We start from the raw sequence: 18987 nt of genomic DNA, 5'->3' as shown, positions 1-18987 counted from the left end.
AGCTACACGAATGGGAATCTTGGCATGTATCACAATTCTCCTCAACATCCAATTTGTAAAACATACAATAACACAATACTTGTAAAGAGAGGCGTTGCACTCTGGTATTCCAGGAAATGCATATCTTCAAGTTAGGATAATGGCTTTCATGTGAACAAATACCTTTGCCCACTATTAAGTGTTGTGTGGGATATCAGAATGATGACACTAGGGATGTTTTTAATGAGCCAGCACTGTCAGGACGATACCATTCCTCTAGAGACCAGTTGACTGACAGGCTTGCAGTGTAACAATAAATAGCTGTAGATAAAATACTCTGACAGCCAATTCATAAAGGGGAGATGAGGCAGACCATTCCAACAGCACGCATTTCAATGCGACATTTGGCCTATCACAGACAGCCATTCATGAGATTAACCAATAAGTGAGATCTAAAAAAAATTATGGGGAAAGTAATTGTTTTTTTCTTCTCTGGGGCATGATGTCAGAGGACTTCATGGCGGCAGACAGGTTGGGCATCTGTCAGTGTGCACATCCTGCAGGTTGTTTTGCCTTCGCTGCTTGGGGCAGCATTGTGCAATGACAAAAGCGACAGCTGACAGCATCCATCAGAAGGCTTCCCTGCGTCTCGCACGCCGCCAGCTCCAGCCCTGAGCAGAGGAGGATTGTGGAGATGGATTTTATTGAAGGCGATTTCTGGCAAATTACTCAACCCTTCAGCTAGCAGTGACCCTACACAACCTTGACCTGAATGAGCAAGAATTAACTGTGACAATGGAATTAACAGCTACAGCTTGGGTGAAAGCACCAGAATAGGGTTGGAGTTCTATTAGAATTGGAAGCACTGATACCAAGTGAACACAGCACATTAAGGGGTAAAAGCATCCGTAGCAGGGTGTCTCCCCAGGGACACCTTAGCTCGGCCAAGATTGCTCGTCTTCAGTCCCCAATGCAATGTTTTGACAGTGCAACGGCCTCACACCACTCCACACCACTGCTTTTCAAGCTACACCTCATGGCCCATCTACTCTCTCAGGAAATTACCTTTTTTTAAGCGGGTAGGAAGTGAGGGCAGGGCTGCAAAACAACCAATACTTAACAGCCGGGTTTAATGGTGGAAGAAAGTGCTGGCATTTGCAGTGAGCAAGGGAACGCTTAAATTGTAATGTTTTTATGCAGAGAGAACATTGTTCAAGTGACCTTGTAAACGCCATTTGGCTCAGGGGGAAAGAAATACATTTCTGCTAAATAATACAGAACCTCAGAATTCTCATACCGTAACATCTAATGTTGATCTGGAAATATTAAAGAAAACGCATGAAATGAGACCGTTAACTTTTCAGATGTTTATTCACCTTACATTAATTGCAGGACTCATTACAGCACAACCTGAGGAAAGAGAGAGGTTCATATTAGATGCGCATCAAAACTGGTTTCCCAACCTCCCAGTTCCCACAAACATGTGGTACAAGTGATTTTTGAATGAAATTACAAGTCTGCTGACGTACCTGTTCATGCTGCTTTCTCCTCAGCTCCAGCCTCCTCTCCACCCTTGGTATTGCGTGTGTAGATCAACTGTGCTCTGTGCTTGGACACCAGTTTGATCATGCCTAAGATGTAGGAATAAAAACAATCAGTTAATACGGTAAAGCAATAAATGCTACTGCCTGACATTAAAAAGTGCTATAAGATGGACATTAATATAAGCTCTAATCCAAGTGATACATCGATACATATAGGCTGCATACCAGTACACTTGACGTTTGTCAACTGACAGAAGTTGATTCGTTCTGTTGACTGAAGCAGGGAAATGTGTACCGGATGCTTTGGCAATTAAAAGCCAATTTAAAGTAGCCCATCAAATAACATCGGTATTAAATACATTTTTCTGGGTTCTGACCCCTCAGAACAAAGACCAGCTCATGACCAATGTCTGTGTGACGTGAACAACATGGCACAAACTGCATTCAGGGGTTCACCTTTGGTGAGCAGTTCCTGGAGAGCATTTCTTGCCAGAGAACCTCTGATCTTCAGCCTCTCAGACACAACGGCAGGCGTGATGAGCTTGTAGTTGGGCACTTCCTTGTACAGCTTTTCGTAGGTAGCCTTGTCGAAGAGTACCAGGTTGTTGAGCTTATCCCTCACCTTTCCCTTGGACCACTTCTACGCAGGGGGAAACGGGAGAGAACAAATTGTTGTGAGATGTGATTTAAAATTAACATTCTCTCAACTTCCATGACGTTAGACTGAATTAAAAACTTTGTATAGCACCTTTCATAAAAATAAATGCAGCTCAAAGTGCTTTACAATAGAATGTGCATGCACATGAAATGAACAAAAAGCAGTAAAATAAGATGGAAGATGAAACAAGAGAGAAATCAAATAAGTATAAAAATGACAATTTGAAATATTGTACTGGATATATTAGGGCTGGGATGATTCGTCGACGTCATCGATTATACAAATCTGTCGACGCGAAATGTATGCGTCAATGATGTCGGTACTAATGTGACAAGTTTTAAAGTACACGATGCTGCTACACAATGCTCTCATTTTTCTATAGTTTGCTTCATAAGTGATGACTGGCAGCTCAAAAGCTTCTGCCTGACAACCATGCCGCTCGAAGATACACACTGGAGAGAACATAGCTGCATGGATTGAGGAGGCGGTGGTGAAGTTTGATATCCCTCCAAGTAAGATTGTGGCACTGGTGCATGACAATGGCTCAAATATTGTGGTGGCTGCAAACATCTTGCAGGGAAAACGTGGCTAGGCGTCAATCCGCTGCGCTGGGCATACCTTACAGTTGATCAACCGTGCACTGAAACACCCTCAGATCAGTAAAACACTAGGAGCAGCGCGGTGCCTTGTAGAGCACTTCAAATGAAGTGAGCTGGCTTCAAACAAGTTGAAGACCAAGCAGAAACAGATGGGGACTCCGGAACACAGGCTTATTCAAGATCTATCTACCAGGTGGAACGGCATGTATTACATGGTAACTCACCTGGTGGAACAGAGGTGGCCACTGACCAACTCTCTCCGACCCTGCAGTGCCTCAAAGAGGGAAACAGTACCTGGACCTCAAACCCAATCAGTGGGTCCTGCTAGAGGAACTGACGAAAGCTCTAGAGCCCTTTGAATGTGCTACTGTGTACCTAAGTGGTGAAAATTACACAAGTGTCTGCCTTGCCTCCTCTGGTCAGAGGGCTTATGAAGTCCACCACCAAGACCCATGATACAGCTGTAGTGCAGGCCTTTCAGGAAGCTGCTTTAGAAGAAAACACCACATGCTGGCTAGGAGAGGTCACTGTCAAAGATGATAACCCAAGCAAAGATGATAACCCAAGCAAACAGATTGTTGCAGCTGCACTGGACCCACGATTTAGAAAGCTGAAATTCCTCCAGACACCAGAGGAGAGGATCCTTGTTGAGAGTAAAGTACAAGTGCTGGCCCTTAAGTCCATCGATGAGAGTACTCAGAGAATACAACGCACCGGTGACAACGAAGAAGTGACACATGATCGATTACCTGCTTGGATGTGACACACCAGACAGTGACTGAGCACAGTAATCAGGATGCACACAGCGAAATCAGGAATGAGATCGAGATGTACTTCAGAGAGCAGCCCCTCTCAAATAAAGAAAATATCTTGTTTTGGTGGAAGTCAAACAAGGCAAAGTATCCAAATCTGACATCATTAGCCAAATCATTCGTGTATTCCAGCTACTTCTACTGCCTCTGAACGTCTCTTCTCAGCAGCCGGGAACATCGCCTCAAAAAAGAGAGCCAGCCTCACGCCTGAACACGTTGACATGCTTACCTTCCTGCACTGCAACTCAAAGCATTTGCGAACTCATTGTCATTCCCTGAGATGGGATATTTTTATATTTTACTGAGAGAACCTTATTTCACTTATTTTGAAAACACATTTGAACTTTACATTGAGTGTCCAAGAGGACTCAAATTGACTGAATGTGACTAAAAGCCAGGAGTAGCCATTTGAGGCTTGAAGGTCCAGCAATATTTTTTATTTTTGGATTTTAAAAAAAAAAAAGAAAGAGAAAAAAGTCAACTTAAACCTGCAAGAGGTAAGATGTGCGCGCACACACACACACCAAACAAAATACTTTGTGTGATTAACTCCTCTCCTTCATTCCCTTCTCTCCCCTTACAGGTGTTAAAGATGGTTAAGATAGCTGAAAAGGAACCCTGGGGCTGCTATTTTTAGTTAATTTTAATTCATTTTTGTCATTTATTTTTTGATACAAATGTGTATAATGATGCAGCATTGCAGGCAAAAATATATTGTAAAAAAAAAAAGTTACATGTCATTATTTTAAATTGGTACGAGAAGTATCTTGAAGGCAGAGATTGGACAACAGGGTGACATTTCCAGAGCTGCAGACTTCAGTGGGTGAGTTAAAAAACAAGCACTAGAGGCCGGAAGAGGAGCCGTGCCTACAGAAAGCCGAGATTAAAGGCATGACCGGAACAAATGACTAATCGTGACTATAAATGTCAGAAGCAAGGCTTTTTACCACTTAAAAAAACAACAAACACACAAAAAATATTGCTAAAATTAAACCTCCCTTTCCCGTAGCGATGCAGAGAAACTAGTACACGCCTTCATAATCAGTCATCTAGACTACTGCAACTCACTATTCACTAGACTCTCCAGTAAAGCAATAAATAGACTGAGGGTGGTACAAAATGCTGCCGCTAGGGTTCTCATGAACACCGAAAAATATGAGCACATTACCCCTGTCCTGACATCACTACACTGGCTCTCTATAGATTTTAGAGTTCAGTTTAAAGTGCTGTTGTTGGTTTTTAAAGCTTTACATGGTCTCGCTACAGTTTACATCAGTGATATTTTAGTATGTTATGTTCTGCCCGAGCCCTTAGGTCCTCAGATTCACTGCAATTGACCATTCCTCGCACCAGAACTAAAACCTATGGCAGGGTTTCCGTTAGAGAAAATCGGTACCGGTCAATGTGTCCGGGAAGATTAGACTTCTCCGGACAAACTGGAGAAATTCCGGTCATTATATTATAATATGATATTAGGCCTATTATAGGTGTTTGTCGCGGTGATTGGCCGTTGTGTAGCTTATGCCATTTATTGTCTTATTTCGCATCCGTATGATTAAATGTGTGATAGGCTGTCATGATTCCATGCGCTAAGCCTATATGTAATTGCACAGCCACAAAAATAGTGAGCTTTGAATTGCGACTGTAGGCTAGAACATGAATGTTTATTTCAATTGCATGAATCGGATTTGAGGATGTAGGCCAATTGGTTTGGGATTCGCGACAGTAATATGCGTTTAATATGTGTTTACTAATTTCTCTTTCCAGTTTTAGCCTACCCTTTTTATCAATAAAACAGCGTCATTATAACCATGGACATTGCAGTAGGCTATGAGGATGAGGAGGACATAACTGTTGAGAAACAACTGATAGGCGGGCTGGGCTAAATAAAGAAATGCCACAATGCATGTCTAGATATATAACATTTGTATTTAAAAGTGCGACATGTAGGCTTCTCGTAACTGCGCTGATTGGAATTCATAGGCTAGGCCTATAGCCTAATTTCGGCCTTTTATCAGATAGGCTAAAATAGAACAAAACTCTTTGAAAATAAATATAGCCTCCTTAAATAAAGTGTAAGAACTTACGTGCATAGGCTAATTTCCATTCGATATTAATGGGCCTATGCATTTTCGCTTCAAGCTCCGTACCTCGATCGGGCTCCCTCTCGCTTGCTATGGTGGCCCGCTAGCCTATAGGCAGATTTATCGGCTATTTTTTCATCGCATGTGCAGTAGACTAAACATCAACGGAACAAAATGAATAGGCCTATTCGTTTTTTTTATATTCAAAAGGAATCATAATAAATGGAAATTTTATTTTAGCCTATTGTACGCCTAATACAATTAGGGGGAATTATTGTGTCCGGACATTATGACCGGAGAGATTTTAATATCGGACTTCCAACAGATTTTTCCGGACAAAAACCGGTAATTACCAGCTAACGGAAACCCTGACCTATGGTGAAGCTGCCTTCTCCTCAAATGCCCCCGGATTATGGTTCAACGAGCTTCCGCTACACAAACTCTGGCACCGTGGATACATTTATGAAAAATCTTAAGACCTACCTGTTCAAAAGAGCATTTTCCATCGAACAATAACAATGCAGGTTTTTAATTTTGTTAGCATAATGTCATTCCTCTATTTTACATAGTTTTCTTGTCAGAATTTGTGTTTGTTTTTATGTTTATTGTACATGCCTTCTGTATTTATGTTGTGTAAAGCACATTGAGGCACGTTGTGTCTGAATGCTCTATAAATAAAGATTATAATAATTGAAAAATTAATCGTTAGATTAGTCGATGAATAATAGTTTATCCCAGCCCTAATATATATATTAAAAAATAAAGGTGCAGTAGACTGCAAGTGCAAAGGAGCTAGTTAAAAGCTTAAAAAGGTGCTCTGTTCGATTTACTGCACGTTTTGTAAAAAAAATCAACCAATATATGCTATAAATAGGTCACGGGAGTCAATTATCTGTACAGAAAATATAGCCAACGGTGTAGTGCCTGTGGAGCAAATGCAGAATTTCCTTTTATTATGAGCAAGCTGGCCAGGCGCTGAGCCCTAACCCCTGAACGGCACCGATATGGAGTGAAAACGCCCACTTGTTTATATCCAATACGCTGCACCACTGCCCCATCTAGTGGCTGGAAAAAATCGAACAGCGCACCTTTAAGTGAAGAGATATGTTTTTAGCTTTCTTTTAAAACTATTCAGTGAGCTGGATATCTATAGATATTTTATTCCATAGCTTTGGGCTATAATTGACAAAGCCTGCACTTTTTTTCCCTTCTGACTGTTGCTGAGAATTTCTAGTAAAGCAGCAGTGGATGATTGCAGTATTCTTGAGGGCAGATAGTTGACAAGGGGGTTAGCAATAATTGCATGACTTAAAACTTATTCTAATATCAGACTTTACCTTCTTCTTTGCCTTGCCTCCAGATTTGTTGGCTGGATCCTTGTCTTTTTTGGACTTCCCAGAGTCCTTCTTCTTGTCGGTCTTGGGAGGCTTGAGGACAAAAAACAATCAATAATAATCAATCCCAAACAAATCTCACTCGCAATACCCAGCATGTATCTGGAGGACCTAAACTGCGCTCACCTAGCCAGAAGGAGGCACTGTCACTAATATTTACTGCCAGACATGCTAGTTTAGCCACCTAGCTTGTAACAGCAGTCCCCCACCCTCAACATCAAGACCCACAGACATGTAAGACAATATAGGTATATTAATGCTTTACGGCACTGTAAATGAAACATGGAGCCATTGGCATGGCTAGCTAAATGTTCTAACTTGGTTGGCTTATTTCCAAGATGAGCACCATGTGGCAGAGGAAGCATGGGTACAAACTAGCTCTACAACGCTAGTTTTGCTAACATGCTAGCTATGCATGCTAGCTAGCTTAGTTAAAAATGTGGCCTGTTCTAATTCGTTTTCCGTCTTCAGACGGTTGCTGAATAATAGCAATGACCAAGACAAGCGTCTAGGTCAATCCAGAGTGTGTAGTATTATGACCAGAACCATGTATTCGTAGTTTAATTCAAAGAAAATCTATTCTAAAATCTCACCATGTCTCCTCGTCAAGATGTGGGAGCAAAAGGAAGTCTGAGCCGCACGGGCAGCTAAGAGACCCCGTACAACAGGATGCTGGATTATTTGTTCATGGGAAATTGAGTTCGATTTCGTTTTTGCTTATCTAATCGCTCTTCTTTTACTCAACATTGTTAATAACAGAAACAGCGCATGTGGCATAATGGGGTGAACAAGTGAACATTACATAAAGAAAGGACTAAAACTTGCAATTTGTCTCGTATTTTAAAATTAACATTCCGCAATTTTCACGACGTTATCTTGCGTCACGTGACACGTATGTCAGCTGTGCGGAAGAGGGAGACAATGGCGATATTCAGTGTGTATATTGTCAATAAGGCTGGTGGATTAATATACCAATATGACAACTATGTTCCCAGAGCAGAGGCAGAGAAAACATTCAGCTATCCTTTAGATTTGGTGCTCAAGATCCATGACGAGAAAGCTATTGTATCATTTGGCCAACGTGATGGTATCAGAGGTAACGTTAGGCTACGTTTACTGTACGCTCTGTATCAGATCTTGATTTAACATGTTTGGTGGACGCTGGAATTGTACAATTATTCGAGTAGCCTACTTACTGTTAATATTGTTTGTCAACACCATGTTTATTCAGTGGGCCATGCAGTGCTATCCATCAATGGAGTGGACGTAAATGGCAAGCACACGGCGGAGGGAAAGGAGATCATCGAGTACTTGAAAGACGTCGCAAATTATCCAGTGTCCATTCGATTTGGAAGGGCCCGTTTGAGTTCTAATGAAAAGCTGATGCTGGCTTCAATGTTTCATTCGTAAGTAGTGTTATGACAACATGGGTAGCTGACATGGGCTACTACACCCACAGACATCAAGCATGGGCTGATGTCACCGCCTACTTTGTGTTTCAGTTTCCAAACTTATCTATTATTGAGAACCCTGGCTACTTTGCTTTTGTCCTTTACCCCAGGTTGTTTGCCATTGGCTCACAGCTGTCTCCTGAAGTCGGCAGTTCTGGGATTGAGATGCTGGAGACGGATGTCTTCAAACTCCACTGCTTCCAGACACTCACAGGTAAAGATACCCTTGCTATGCTTTTTGACACTATTATTTGCCCATGAAAACTCTTGACTTAAAAGTGACACCTGACCACTGTGAATCCTCTCCTCCAGGTATAAAGTTCATAGTGCTGGCAGACCCTCGCCAGACTGGAATCGATTCGCTGCTGAGGAAGATTTATGAGATCTATTCAGATTTTGCCCTCAAGAACCCATTCTACTCTCTGGAGATGCCCATCAGGTACACAGTCACACAGCAAACATCTACCTCTGTTCTCTATCAACTGAGCACGTATCACACTGAAAGCCTGTGCACTTTACTGAAATGCGTTACTGCTGTGTGTTCCAGATGTGAACTGTTTGATCAGAACTTGAAGAGTGCATTAGAGGTTGCAGAGAAAGCCGGTAACTTCGGGCCCGGATCGTGAACCTGGACAAGTGAGACATGCATCCAGGCAAACTTACTTGATCAACTGTTTGGAGAACCTACAATATCGGTCAAAATGTTTCCAGACAGTGCTGATGAGGTATAAGAAAACTGATGTTGATCTCGTAAAGGAGGTGCTTACTGTGGGTGATGCTGGGATACATGTGTAAATGTTTGCTTTTGTACATAATATAACAATAAACACAGCTACGTAACATGCAGGGAAGTTCAATGGCACATGAATCTGGACTATTTCAAACTTATTTGTTTGATAACATGATGAAAAACAACTCATTGAAATAATTTGAGTAAAGAATATATATTTATTTATATATAAGTGCATATAGGTTTTAACAGCAGGTGGGATCTGTCATCAGTGCCAAGCTTAAAAGTACTTTGTACTTTATAAATGGCAAAATATACACAGTGACAAATCTAAGTTAAAACCTACAATCCAGTTTTGTGCGTTGAGCATCATTAAGTTCTTATTGTAACATGTATATCTGGATACATAGATATTTTTGAATCCCACGTGTATATGAAAGTGTTCAGTTTATTTGAAAAATTAGGGCTAACAATTTTTATCTCTATATACTCCAGTACCTTTATACCAAATATATGTGGGGTGTAGCATGGCCCAACATGGAACCCTTCGAATTTTGGAGTGGATCTGAATCACTGTGTGGATCCACAAATTAAAGCAAAACTTAAGAGTGAAGCCAGTTCCCCATGTGGGGGGCACTAAGAGACACGGGTTTGGACTTGGGTGTGCGGGGGAGAGCCCAGAGTGCACGACACCAGTACGCTGCCAGCTGTGACCCGAGGGGGGTGCCACAGAGCTGCCCAAACACTGCCACCAATTTACCAAATCTGCACTCTCAAATAAGTTTATCTGCTTTGGAGGCATAGGATCAGCAGATAACTAACACGTTTCAGCCCTCCGGCCAGGGGATTGAAACGGCCATATCTCGATGGGGAAGGTTACAGAGACACGGGTTTGGACTGGTATAAAGCTCTCAACCTAATGAATGCAGCAATTCCAAACATGTCCTGTCTGAATGTTTGGAGTTTAGAGTATAATACTATTTGCAAACACAGGAAAAGACAAAAACACAGGCATTGACTATTGATTTGTGTACAGTACATATTTATCTCATGGTTTCCACATTGGCAGCAGAGGGTTGGGTATCCTGCCGATCAGTCAGCCTTCTTATGGACGTGACCCATCTTGGTTCTGACATTACGCATCATGAAGAAACCAACGGTTGCGGCAGCGCAGACAATCTCCGCTACCCAGAATGCAATTTCCCAGCCGTAGTGCTTGGCGATGGTGCTGAACGGCAGTCCAGAGAGGAACCCGCCAACTGATAAAAAAACCAATGGGTTATTCAGTCTGGTTCTTATCATGACAAAACCAAGTTATTAAACAACTTGTCAAATACCCTAACTTACTGTTGGCCATCAGAGCAACTATGGCATGTGACGTCCCACAGTAGTTGGAAGGAGCACTCTCATTGGCTATGACCCCAAACAGTGCTATTGGTCCATATGAGGAGAAGCCAAAGGCAGCGCCCAAGGTCAGGATCCACACCTGAATTCATTAGGCAAAAAGACAATTATAATAACACACACAGATAGCATTTTTTCATACCTCCTTGTTCAAGGCTTAAAAATACAATCTAACTCACCTTAGGGCTCTCTGGAGTGACAGTGACTCGGAAGAGATACATGGAAACACACATCCCAGCCATCATCAAGATCAACAGAAAATGACGGGGGTTGCCATGGCTTCGGATGCCTTGCTGTATAATAAATATAATACCGTGATATAAACAGAACCTTCAACAACAAAAGAGAGGTAAAGCCTCAGAGCTATTGTGCATAGAACAATGAAATATATAAAATAAAAATTTTCTTGCACCGCCAAGAGCTGTTCTTACAGATGACAGGTGACACTCTACCAGTCCATAAACGTAGTATGTCAACTTACCTGTGCCACAGCCTTGTCAGTGAAATATCCTGCTGCCAGACTGCCCACCAGGCCGCCCACTTCAAGAGCACTCATGTAGGAGCTGCCTGTGGGAAACAAAGTGACTCTAATCTGATGCTTTCTAGTCTGGTCTAAAACTGGGCAATTTACATTTTAATTGGGAGCTACAAATGAGATGTGGCAGCACGTTTTAGAGTACAGAGGCAATACTAAGTCTCTATGGTGAGTAACTTCCATACCCATGAGAGGAGACTGTCCCATGTCCTGGATGAGGAAAAGCTGTCCCCAGTCAGTGCAGGCTGTCTTCACCCCAAAGACCACCAGGTAGCTCAGGGACAGCAACCACAGGTAGGGGGACAGGAGGAACTCTTTCAGGGTACTTTCATCACTGGAGACGCCTGGGAAAGAGGAAGGTGTTAGGGGCTGAGGCCTTCAGTGTTCAGTCAAGCTAGCAGGTCACTTGGATTGTATAATCTAGATGTGGTTCACGCTAGTGGCATGTGAGGGGCACTCTGGGTACAGAGTCCATCAGCACAGAGTGCGACTGACCTAATACACAAAGGCACATGCAATCACAAACACGCATACAGACAATGCAATGCCAGGCAAATGGGCATGCATTCAAATGTTCACACACACACACATGCATTAATGTTCACACACACACGCGCAAACTTCATACATCTGAGGCGATTGATCTAGAATTCCCTTACCTGCTTTGCCCTTCTTGGCCCCAGCCTCAATGTTGGGTAGGCCCACATCCTTGGGTTCGTTCTTAATGACCAATAGACATAGGAAGGAGACCGCCATGCAGGACAGGCCAGACATCGACAGGATAGACCTCCAGCTGTAGCTCTCGGCCATCAACGTGGCGATGATGGGGCCGAGACTCCCTGCCAGGTTCATGCTGCAGGAGAGCACCGCCCACCAGGTCCCGAACTGAGAGGGCTCGAACCACTGAGGACCCGGGGGACACCACACATGTCATCATGATAGACTTATGATGTGACACAAGGCTTGATGTGATAAAAGGAGTTGAATGGACAAGAATAATGTGCTGAATTGTCAATCTTACTTGACATACCGTACTGTGCAGCAGTGGGAATCAGTGGCAAGCATTGTCTATTGTCACCAACTGACACTTTTGTCACCCCAGAGCCTTGTGCGTTATTGCTAATAGCCATATCATATAGGTTAAGACAAACAGCATCACAGCAGCTAGTTGGCTAAGCATGTAGGTACAGTTGTGGAGCCAGGCTTGCTGTTAGCCCCGAGGTCCTACCTTGCGCAGCACCCTGCCACAGGGAGGCCAGCCCAGGCCCTGACCAAGGCCGTTGAGGAACCAGAGGCCAGAGAAGACAGCCACAGTGGAGGACCAGGAGAAGATCACATTGATGCCACCCACCATGAACAGGCCAATGGAGAAGAGCCAGCGTGCACTAATCTGATCTGACAGCACGCCGCTGATGAACTTGCTGATAGCATAGGCCAGAGACTGGCTGCTGGTGATCATGCCTGTGGGCGGGTGGGGCACAAGAAAGAAGGACACATGGTTCCAATACAAAACATGGGCATTAGATAAGTACAATTTGGGAACTCGAACTCACAGCAACGCAGAATGCAGTGTTCAAGATACTGTAAGTGAATTCATCAGTCTCGAGATACAGCTTAGACAGGTGTTGTAATCAGTCAGGCCTCTGTATGCTGTGCTTGGCATTGGTTAAGGTCATGCAGATTCAGTTTAGGCATAATATAACTCAGAGTACTGTCTGACTGCAATGCAAAAACTGAAGAAAAGGCAGACTTTTCATACCCAGGTCATCTTTGTCCAGCTTGATCTCCTGCATCAAAGAGGGCATGACGAACGAGAATGTCTTCCTATTGAAGTAGTAGAGTGTGTAGCCAACAAACATGGCCAAGAAGATCGTGGTCCTGTAGTATCCATAACCGGAGGTCGCCATGGTTTTACACTTCAGTAATAAAGGCTAAAACTGCAATTGTATGACAAAACTACAGAGAGGAAAATACTTCTCTTGTTCACTAGGCTGAGACTTCTCCGGTGCCAATGACTGCAAACTTTGTTTTAGGATCCAGTGTGCAGACCAGAGCTGTTAGATGAGGAGAAGCCAGCTGTAATCAATCGTGGGGTTAATGGTCAACTTCTCCACACAAGAACTGATTTTAGTCTTGGTCCTCTCCGGCACACAACGGGTAAAAGTAAAGGCAAAATGTTGATGATGCAATTAGTCTGGTCCACTGGTGCTAGAATAACATTTACATGTTTGGTTTGTTCTGGAAAACAAAAGAAAAAACAAAACAAAACAGGGTCGTTCGTCTTGGCCTTGTTTATCTGCCCCTCTTGCTGGTCCTGACTGTGCACCTGTAGGATGTTATTGAGAGTGTTCTCTTAGCCTGAATCAGTTAATGATTCATTGGTAAGTCCAATGGTGACTTCAGGCCCAGAGAGACTCAAGGGGGTGTGTGAAGTTTGTGAACACTGGTCCCTACAACAACTGTCATTAGGAAAAACACAGTGACTGTCACTGAAATATTTGAAACACTGAAATATATCAGAAATGTATACAGTTTTGTAAACAAAACTTTTTGGTTCATATCATATTATGTTGAAGCGATATAAAACTGTACTGTTAATATAACTGGAAAAGACACATCCATATGGATTTTGAATATGGAATTAATTGTAGAAACAGTAATGACCATTTCAATGGAAAGTTCATATTCAAAACATTAATACCTCAGTTACAGCGCCGTTTACTTGGACAAAGAAGTCGTTGCACGCAAGTTTCATTGGTTCCATTGAAAGGGTCTATTCCACATGTGCATACTGTAGGTCTACTGAATGCCATCCAAATGTCAAGGGTTAAAATTATTTGAGTACCCGTGGTTGAGCAATATGGGCGTCATGAGAGTGCATTCGTGCGGCCATGTCCTGGAAATTACATGGCACATGGAAAAATAATCCAAACCCTCTAAAAGGTGAGTCAAAACGAGAATAGGAATAGGAGAAAGTGCAATGCTCACATGACAAAAAAAAGACTGCGGTACATTGCATATTACCCACGCTCAAATGTGACAAATTTAGAGTATTTCAACAACCTTTTACCTCAACACCTTCCATATGTCCCGTAAAAATAATGTGTATATCGGTTATTCCGGTTTTGTGTTTCCTGCATCACGACGTGCGTTGCAAAATCCCACTTCCAAATTGAATAATCAGTCCTTGCCTGCTACAAATAATTGTTGGCAAATAGCGCAAACTAGTGCCACTAAAGAGTACTGAAGCACAGTGGAATACTTTATTGCAAGCATGGAACTGTGTAACAGTTATCCTATGTGGTCAGTAGCGCATTGTATCCTCTTTGATATACCAATGCAACTCCCCGATTCGGAGGCCACGTGGGCTGGTGGACCTGTCAAAGGTATCCTCCCTGTACAATTATGTTTCCATGGAGACACAATAACAAAACACTTCGTGTTCCAGGAATGAACGAAGCACGTATCCATTGATCAAGATATTGGCACTTCACAAACTTCATCCTCAAAACGTATTGCATCGTAATGGTAAACGCCGGTTTAACATCTTAGCTGATATTTAATTTTGGTTGGTGATACGATTTGGGGATCATGGTAAGTGGAGAACTTTAAACAATTGTTCTTGGTTCTGACATTTTAGCTAACATTAGCTAACGTTAATTTTAGGATAGCACTGGATTTAGCATAAATTAGCAAACGTTATAGCTATAACTCGGTCTATCCCATGAATGTATTAATAGAACGGTCTATCCAGATGGCTGCATACCCTTTCAAATAGTAGCCTTTACCTTTTTACCACCCAGCCACAAAGTGTGGGGTCTTCATCATCGCGGCTCTCTGTCAACTCACATTCACGTCGCTACCGAACCCGTGCCCTCACCTCTCATGTGGACGAAAGCCTCTTTGGAACCCCAAAACCGGTACTGTGTGTGTGTGTGTGTGTGTGTGTGTGTGTGTGTGTGTGTGTGTGTGTGTGTGTGTGCGTGTGTGTGTCTCTGAGAGAGAAATAATATATTTTTTCTCGCCTGATGTCAAGGACGGTCAGAGATGCGGTCTGTCAAGACCCAGGGGTCAGTCCCACTCTGATCCCATGGAGAAGTCTCCAAAACCCGACACAGTCCGCATCATCACCAAGGACCTAATCCGTGACCTAAAGTAAGCAAGCATCCAATCAGTCACTAACAAATTCAATGCCATACTCCAAAGTATTTAGTATGCGCTTTTTGACTTTTGCTCCATGATTATAAGAGTACAAATAGTATGCCACTCTGCTCAATAAACCAAGATTACACCCATATAGACATGAAGTCACATTTTACCAATGGCGAATTACAATTGGAACCTTGGAACCTACCCAGGATTCCAAGTAAGGATCCCTCTGGGCTATCCATCATCCTGCCGCCCACTGAGATCCAGCGGATCACCTCGGCAGCTCGAGTCCCCACCAAGGAGGAACAGGAGGCCATGATGGAAGCATATCGCAAGGAGAGGGAAGAAGCCATGGTGAGAAAGGAATAAAATATAAAATCCATTCATATTCCCTCCCATAAGACAGCTGTAGTAGAGACATGCAGAGTAATCTACATGCTCTAGAACCAGCTTTCTGTTCCTCAGTCTCAACCCTAACCACACTGGATGAACTGACCTTAGATCAGTATTAATAGTAATCACCACCCCATCCAGGATGCTGCGGAGGAGAGGAAGGCCCACATTCGCCAGGCGGACCTGTCCCGTCAGAAGAACCAGGGGCTGAGTGAACTGGAGGCCGAGGCCAGGGACAGGGCCCAGTACCTGCTGGAGAGGGCCAATGCCATGAGAATGGAACAGGAGGATGAGGTCAAGAAACTCAATGAGGTAAGGGGAAGTAAAAGACCAGTCACTATAGCACTTTTCTCTTATGGCTCTTATATGGTCTGTAATGTGGCCACTGAAAACAGGCAAGTTGGAATCACTGCACATGCAGCAGGTGTCACCGCTGCATCCTCGTCAGTATCACTTCCACCCTCTCGGGTCCTCAGACTTGCCAAGGCGTGACCATCTTTCATAAACACCGTTTTAGCCAGCAACGCCACCGAAAAAGCTAGCGATTCAATGGCACGGGTGAGCAGTGTTTATACCGAGGAGTACGTTTAATTCAACTCGGTAACAGACACACATTCTGTAATCATAGCTTATACCCTGACCAAATTCCTATGTTTGTGTGTGTGTGTGTATACCCCCTCCCTCTTGGTCCTCAGCTGATCCTGGGTGCCCAGTGCCACGCCGTGCGTGACGCCCAGATCCTTGAGAGGAGGCAGATTCTGGAGGAGCTGCAGGAGGAGGAAAGGCGTCTGGACACCATGATGGAGCTGGACCGCAGGAGGGCTCTGGAGGCCCAGGAGCAGATCGATGAGCTCCGCAAGCAGCAGAGGATCCAGTGAGGGCTCCGTCGTCATCATATACACTCACACACACACACACACACACACACTAGGGCTGCACAATTAATCGTGAATTAATCGGAATCGCGATTATGACCTCTGCGATTAACTAATCGCAAAAGGCCGCATTTAATGTGATTAACACACACACACACACACACACACACACAGTCTCATAGCTGTACATTAGGCAGCATATACCATCATGCTATAACACTGATTCTTGTGTGTGCGGACCAGGGGAAAACAGCAGATTGTGAACCAGATTGAGGACCGTCTGGAGGACAGGATGCTGCATGACGAGTTGAAGGAGCAGGAGGGCCAGCAGATGCTGGAGAACCTGGAGAAGATGCAGATGGACGAGCTAGAGGTACTGTGTGTGTGTGTGTGTGTGTCTGTGTGTGTGTCTGTGTGTGTGTCCGGGTGTGTGTCCGGGTGTGTTTGTGACTGACTTGGTCCATGGCTGTTGCCTCCAGGCTCTGGAGAGGAAGAAGGAGGATCAGCGGAGGCTACAGCAGGAGATCATGCGCATCAACGAGGAGAGCCTGCTGGCTAAGGAACGCAAGCAAGAGGAGGAGAGACTGGCCGACCTCAGGGCCCTGGAGTACACCCGCCAAAAAATGGTTCTCAGAGCAAATCCACTTACTTATCCCGCCGCGCACCTTTTTATGCGTTTGCCTCCGCGTTGTGGCACTCTGGGGCCGTGATCTTCTGACTCTTAACAGGAGCGCGAGGCGGAGTACGAGGCCGAGCAGAGACGCATCAAGAGGGAGAAGGAGAAGGAGGTGGCCAGACTCAGGGCCCTGCAGGAGAGGGACCGGGACCACAAGGCTGAACAGGTCAGCGTCAGGGGAGATCAATAACCTACGTACCGTAATGCTGACGACAAACACACACACACACACACACGACAGCCACACTGTCCATAGGATAGAGCAAAATTGCGCACAGCGGAATGTTGCTGTCCCAGCCGGTCTTGATACGATCTCGCGTCCGTTAGGACGAGCTCCGGGCCCGGAGGAACCAGGAGGCCGCCGAGCGGGAGTGGAGGAAGAAGGAGAAGGAGCAGGCCAAGAAGAAAGTAGAGGTGGAGGACAGGCTGAAGGCGGCCCGTCTGGAGCAGGTCGTCCACAAAGAGCACCTCCTGTCCATCGAAGCGGGGCGCGAGCGGGCCGAGTTCGAGAGGGTGCTGAGGTAGGCGGGGACGGCATCCTTTAGTCTTTGGAGCAGCTTGAACCTCGGGCCGTAGCTGACGTGCACGCCGCGGCTCCTTCGGTGCGCAGCACTAGGGCTGGGTATCGATTCGAATTTCAAGAATCGATTCGATTCCGATTCACAAGGTTCAGAATCGATTATCCCGATTCAATTCGATTCGATATCGATTCGGTTAGTGTTACTAAAAACTTTTTTGTTTCTGTAACTTTCTGTTTCTGGCGATTTTGGGATTCATGAATCTATTCTGAATCGATTTTTTTAACCCAGCCCTACGCAGCACTGTGTTGATCTCTACGGTCTAACCGGCGGGTGAGGCGTGTGCGTTGCGGAGTGTTCAGGTCTCGCCGTCTCATCTAGCCCTCTCGTCCCTCAGAGTCCAGCAGGAGGCCATCGGGAAGGCGAAGGAGAAGGATTCGAGGCACAGGCAGCAGATGCTGCGCCACGCGGACGGCGTGCGCCAGCAGGTGCGTGAGCGCGAGCTGCAGGCCATCGCCCAGCGCAGGGAGATCTTCAGAGAGGGCGACCGCCTGGACGAAGAGGCTCGCCAGCGGCGCGTACGCCTGGACGAGATCAAGACGAAGAAGCTGAGGGAGCTCAAGTAAGTAGAATGGCAGGCCACGGAAATACAAAGGCGTAGAGTTTGTCAAGAGCTCAACCTAATTGTATCTGTAAAATAGACTTGGTCTCAGTAGGTTCTTCCCTGTCTAAATAAAGGCTTCTGTCTATTGTTGTAAGTGGATTTTGAATGGGCTTGAACCTGTTAAACAGAAAATGATCTGTCTGTAGGGCTGCTGGACTTCCGGAAAAATACTGCAATGAAGTGGAGAGGAAGGTCCATGCTCGGCCAACTCTGGCTCACTAGCTCCAACTGATGAACCGCAACCCTCATCGTCAACCTCGGCTACCCCACTAGATCCCCATCAGAGATTTCAAAATGGAGAATAAATGCCACCTCCATCACGACTTGACATACTGTAAGAGTTGCTTGTTACATGAACTGATATAGAATGATCTTTAAGCCCACATCATTTCCATGCTGTGAATGTGTTGTATGTGTTTCAGTTGAGCATTGTAACTAGGGACTGAAGAATAAAAATAGTTGTGGGATTATTATTCATATTTTATTTCACTGAGTATTTCCCTTTCAGCAAAGTATTTCATT

The 18987-nt window shown here is 44.4% G+C and overlaps 4 protein-coding genes across 5 annotated transcripts; 2 read left to right on the top strand and 2 right to left on the bottom strand.

The window, feature by feature from the left end:
• Window positions 1-1331: 1331 nt before the first annotated feature.
• On the bottom strand, window positions 1332-7699 carry LOC311311281 (small ribosomal subunit protein eS25-like). Its single transcript, XM_084440961.1, has 5 exons — window positions 7664-7699; window positions 7014-7103; window positions 1980-2163; window positions 1509-1610; window positions 1332-1389 (listed from the first exon to the last, which is right to left on the bottom strand). The coding sequence occupies exons 1-4, from the start codon at window positions 7664-7666 to the stop codon at window positions 1513-1515; spliced, it is 375 nt and encodes a 124-aa protein (XP_084297087.1). The 5' UTR covers window positions 7667-7699; the 3' UTR covers window positions 1332-1389; window positions 1509-1512.
• Window positions 7700-7991: 292 nt separating this feature from the next.
• Window positions 7992-9338, top strand: trappc4 (trafficking protein particle complex subunit 4; the record flags this gene model as incomplete). Its single annotated transcript, XM_084442958.1, has 5 exons — window positions 7992-8166; window positions 8302-8476; window positions 8632-8735; window positions 8834-8960; window positions 9069-9338. The coding sequence occupies 5 exons, from the start codon at window positions 7992-7994 to the stop codon at window positions 9145-9147; spliced, it is 660 nt and encodes a 219-aa protein (XP_084299084.1). The 3' UTR covers window positions 9148-9338.
• Window positions 9339-9462: 124 nt separating this feature from the next.
• Window positions 9463-13521, bottom strand: slc37a4a (solute carrier family 37 member 4a). The gene is made up of 8 exons (XM_084442891.1): window positions 12950-13521; window positions 12419-12651; window positions 11850-12093; window positions 11376-11534; window positions 11137-11222; window positions 10835-10948; window positions 10599-10737; window positions 9463-10510 (listed from the first exon to the last, which is right to left on the bottom strand). Exons 1-8 carry the CDS (start codon window positions 13095-13097, stop codon window positions 10344-10346), a joined length of 1290 nt encoding a protein of 429 aa, XP_084299017.1. The 5' UTR covers window positions 13098-13521; the 3' UTR covers window positions 9463-10343.
• A 407-nt stretch (window positions 13522-13928) lies between these two features.
• Window positions 13929-18897, top strand: cfap45 (cilia and flagella associated protein 45). Of its 2 annotated transcripts, none has more exons than XM_084442873.1 (12): window positions 13929-14133; window positions 14994-15110; window positions 15227-15345; window positions 15549-15693; window positions 15874-16044; window positions 16428-16606; window positions 16851-16980; window positions 17087-17233; window positions 17336-17449; window positions 17611-17804; window positions 18199-18423; window positions 18612-18897. In XM_084442873.1, the coding sequence occupies exons 3-12, from the start codon at window positions 15281-15283 to the stop codon at window positions 18685-18687; spliced, it is 1446 nt and encodes a 481-aa protein (XP_084298999.1). In that variant the 5' UTR covers window positions 13929-14133; window positions 14994-15110; window positions 15227-15280; the 3' UTR covers window positions 18688-18897. The 2 variants fall into 2 exon arrangements, with proteins under 2 accessions (XP_084298999.1, XP_084298998.1); XM_084442872.1 differs by having other exon boundaries at window positions 13929-14784.
• Window positions 18898-18987: the final 90 nt, after the last annotated feature.

Source organism: Borostomias antarcticus (assembly GCF_949987555.1).
Source record: "Borostomias antarcticus genome assembly, chromosome: 1".
Taxonomy (NCBI): domain Eukaryota; kingdom Metazoa; phylum Chordata; class Actinopteri; order Stomiiformes; family Stomiidae; genus Borostomias; species Borostomias antarcticus.
The sequence above is the reverse complement of the archived record's forward strand: the minus strand, read 5'-3'. Positions and strand labels throughout refer to the sequence as shown.